This window comes from Neopelma chrysocephalum, unplaced genomic scaffold (genome assembly GCF_003984885.1).
Source record: "Neopelma chrysocephalum unplaced genomic scaffold, ASM398488v2 Primary Assembly neopelma1_143329, whole genome shotgun sequence".
NCBI lineage: Eukaryota > Metazoa > Chordata > Aves > Passeriformes > Pipridae > Neopelma > Neopelma chrysocephalum.
Window position 1 is genome coordinate 1 of NW_020932753.1, and position 2,747 is coordinate 2,747.

Consider the following 2,747-nt stretch of genomic DNA (forward strand, 5'->3'; position numbering starts at 1 on the left):
GAATCAGCCCGTGCTCCCGGGAATCAGCCCGTGCTCCCGGGAATCAGACCGCGCTCCCAGGAATCAGCCCGTGCTCCCAGGAATCAGCCCGTGCTCCTGGGAATCAGGTCGTGCTCCCAGGAATCAGGCCGTGCTCCCAGGAATCAGCCCATGCTCCCGGGAATCAGACCGTGCTCCCAGGAATCAGACCGCGCTCCCGGGAATCAGACTGTGCTCCCGGGAATCAGGCCGTGCTCCCAGGAATCAGCCCATGCTCCTGGGAATCAGGTCGTGCTCCCAGGAATCAGGCTGTGCTCCCAGGAATCAGGCCGTGCTCCCAGGACCCACCTTGTTCTGGTACCAGGCCTCGGCCTCGGCGCGGCTGCGGTTGGCGATGTCCTCGTACTGCGCCTTCACCTCGGCGATGATGCTGTTGAGGTCCAGGCTGCGGTTGTTGTCCATGGAAAGCACCACCGAGGTGTCCGACACCTGCTGCTGCATCTGGGACAGCTCCTGCCCACGGGGAGAGACCCAGCGTTAAGGGGCCAGGGTGGAAGTGGTTTGGGAACTCTCTCCCCGAGCTCTTCCCTTGCGTTTCCGCTGCTCCATCGGCGTTTTCCACCTTATTCCTGCTCTGTCACTTCCAAAAAGGCCGTGACCACCCTCCCTTGGCACTGGACAGCCCCAGGCACAGCTCCCAGAGCTCTGGGATGGGGGATCCATAGGGAAGGAACTGTGAGGATGCTCTCCAAGGGAATTTTCAGTCCCAGAGCTCTGGGATGGGGGATCCATAGGGAAGGAACTGTGAGGATGCTCTCCAAGGGAATTTTCAGTCCCAGAGCCCTGGGATGAGATGATCCATAGGGAAGGAGCCATGAGGACACTCCCGAGGGGAATTTTGAGTCCCAGAGCTCTGGGATGGGGGATCCATAGGAAAGGAGCCATGAGGATGCTCCCCAGGGGAATTTTGAGTCCCAGAACCCTGAGATGGGATGATCCATAGGGAAGGAGTTGTGAGGATGCTCCCCAAGGGAATTTTGGGCACTCACCGCCTCGTAGAGAGCCCGCAGGAAGTTGATCTCCTCTGCCAGCGAGTCTGCCTTGCCCTGCAGCTCCACCTTGTTCATGTAGGCGCCGTCCACATCCTAAGGAAAGGAAACCCAGGGATTTCTGGTGAAAACCGGGAGCCAAAGGGGGGTGAGGACACCAGGGACCTGCTTCCAGGTCTGTTATTCATGGAATCGTGGAATCATGGGATGATTTGGGTTGGAAGAGACCGTAAAGAGCATCTTGTTCCAACCCCTGCCATGAGCAGGGACACCTCCCACCAGCCCAGGGGGATCCAACCCGCCCTTGGACACTTCCAGGGATCCAGGGGCATCCTCTGGGAAATCAATCCCAGGGCCTCCTCGCCCACCCTCCCAGCCATAAATTCCTTCCCAATATCCCATCTCTCCCTGCCCTCTGGCAGTGGGAAGCCATTCCCTGTGTGCTGACCCTCCATCCCTTGTCCCCAGTCCCTCTCCAGCTCTCCTGGAGCCCCTTCAGGCCCTGGGAGGTGCTCCAAGCTCTCCCTGGAGCCTTCTCCAAGCCAGTGGGGATGGGATGGGATGGGATGAGTGTGTGTTCCCCTGGAGAGGGGAAGGCTCCAGGGAGAGCTTGGAGCCCCTTCCAGGGCCTGAAGGGGCTCCAGGAGAGCTGGAGAGGGACTGGGGACGAGGGATGGAGGGACAGCACAGGGGACAATGGTCAGCTGGAGGACCCCAACTCCCACCAGCTTCTCTGGGTGAGCCAGTTCCCTTTTCATTCCAACAATTCCCTTTCGATTCCCACAATTCCCGGCTCCCCCACCTTCTTGAGCACCACGAACTCGTTCTCGGCCCCCGTGCGCCGGTTGATCTCGTCTTCATATCTGCCAGGATGAAAAGGGGGAGAGGGGGAGGCTCGCGGTGGGAACCGGGGGCTGGACCCGCCCCGCTCCCGAAGCCTCAGTTGTGGCTCCCGGCCGGGTTCCATCCTCCCACCCGCTCATCCCCAGCAGACTCGGGGCAAACATTGCTGCCTTTGAACCTCGGGCGTGTGAGCAGGCCCGGCCTAAATGAACCCGTTTCAGTGGCCGCCCATAAAGCCGAGCTCACACACAAATGTGCCCGCGTGGAGCCCGGTCGGGCAGGAAACGGGAGCAGCTCTTCCAGGTGACCTCTGCCCCGAGCAAAGTTATGCAAAAAAGGGCTTTCAACAAAGCCTGCGAAGGCATAATGAGGGAGCCATTTGATATTTGATATTGTAATAATGCTAATGGCTCTGAATAAGCCGCCGCAGCGTTTAATTAAACATGAAACGGAGGGTTGGGCAAGAGGAGGATCATCCCGGGGTTCTGCGGAGCTTTTCGTGGCTCTGAGCAACGTCCTCTCATCAGATAACCAGGGCAGGGCTGGGCTGGAGAGCAGACAGAGCACGAGGGTTCTCCAGGCAAAGGCCTGGATTTCAGGGGCAGGTTCGTGCCAGTCCCCAAACCAATATTGGTGAGGGTTCCGTGCGGTGGGATCTTGGAGCAGGCACGGGAAGGAGCCAGTGGAAGGGGAACTCTGGACTTGAGTAACTCCAGACTTGAAATGAAATGTGTTCTCCTTCCCAGGTGAAGGGAAGAAACCCGGGAACCAACCCTAGACCTGAAATCCAATCTGTTCCTAGACTTGAAATCCAATCTGTTCCTAGACCTGAAATCCAATCTGTTCCCTCTTCTCTTTTTCCCAGGTGGCAGCTCT

The 2,747-nt window shown here is 58.7% G+C and overlaps 1 protein-coding gene across 1 annotated transcript; it reads right to left on the reverse strand.

Annotated features, from left to right (window-relative positions):
• Window positions 1–327: 327 nt before the first annotated feature.
• LOC113962318 (keratin, type II cytoskeletal 6A-like) lies at window positions 328–1,891 on the reverse strand (the record flags this gene model as incomplete). The annotated part of the gene is made up of 3 exons (XM_027673089.1): window positions 328–492; window positions 1,029–1,124; window positions 1,831–1,891. Coding segments are annotated over 3 exons (322 nt in total), but the record flags the coding sequence as incomplete, so codon positions are not given.
• Window positions 1,892–2,747: the final 856 nt, after the last annotated feature.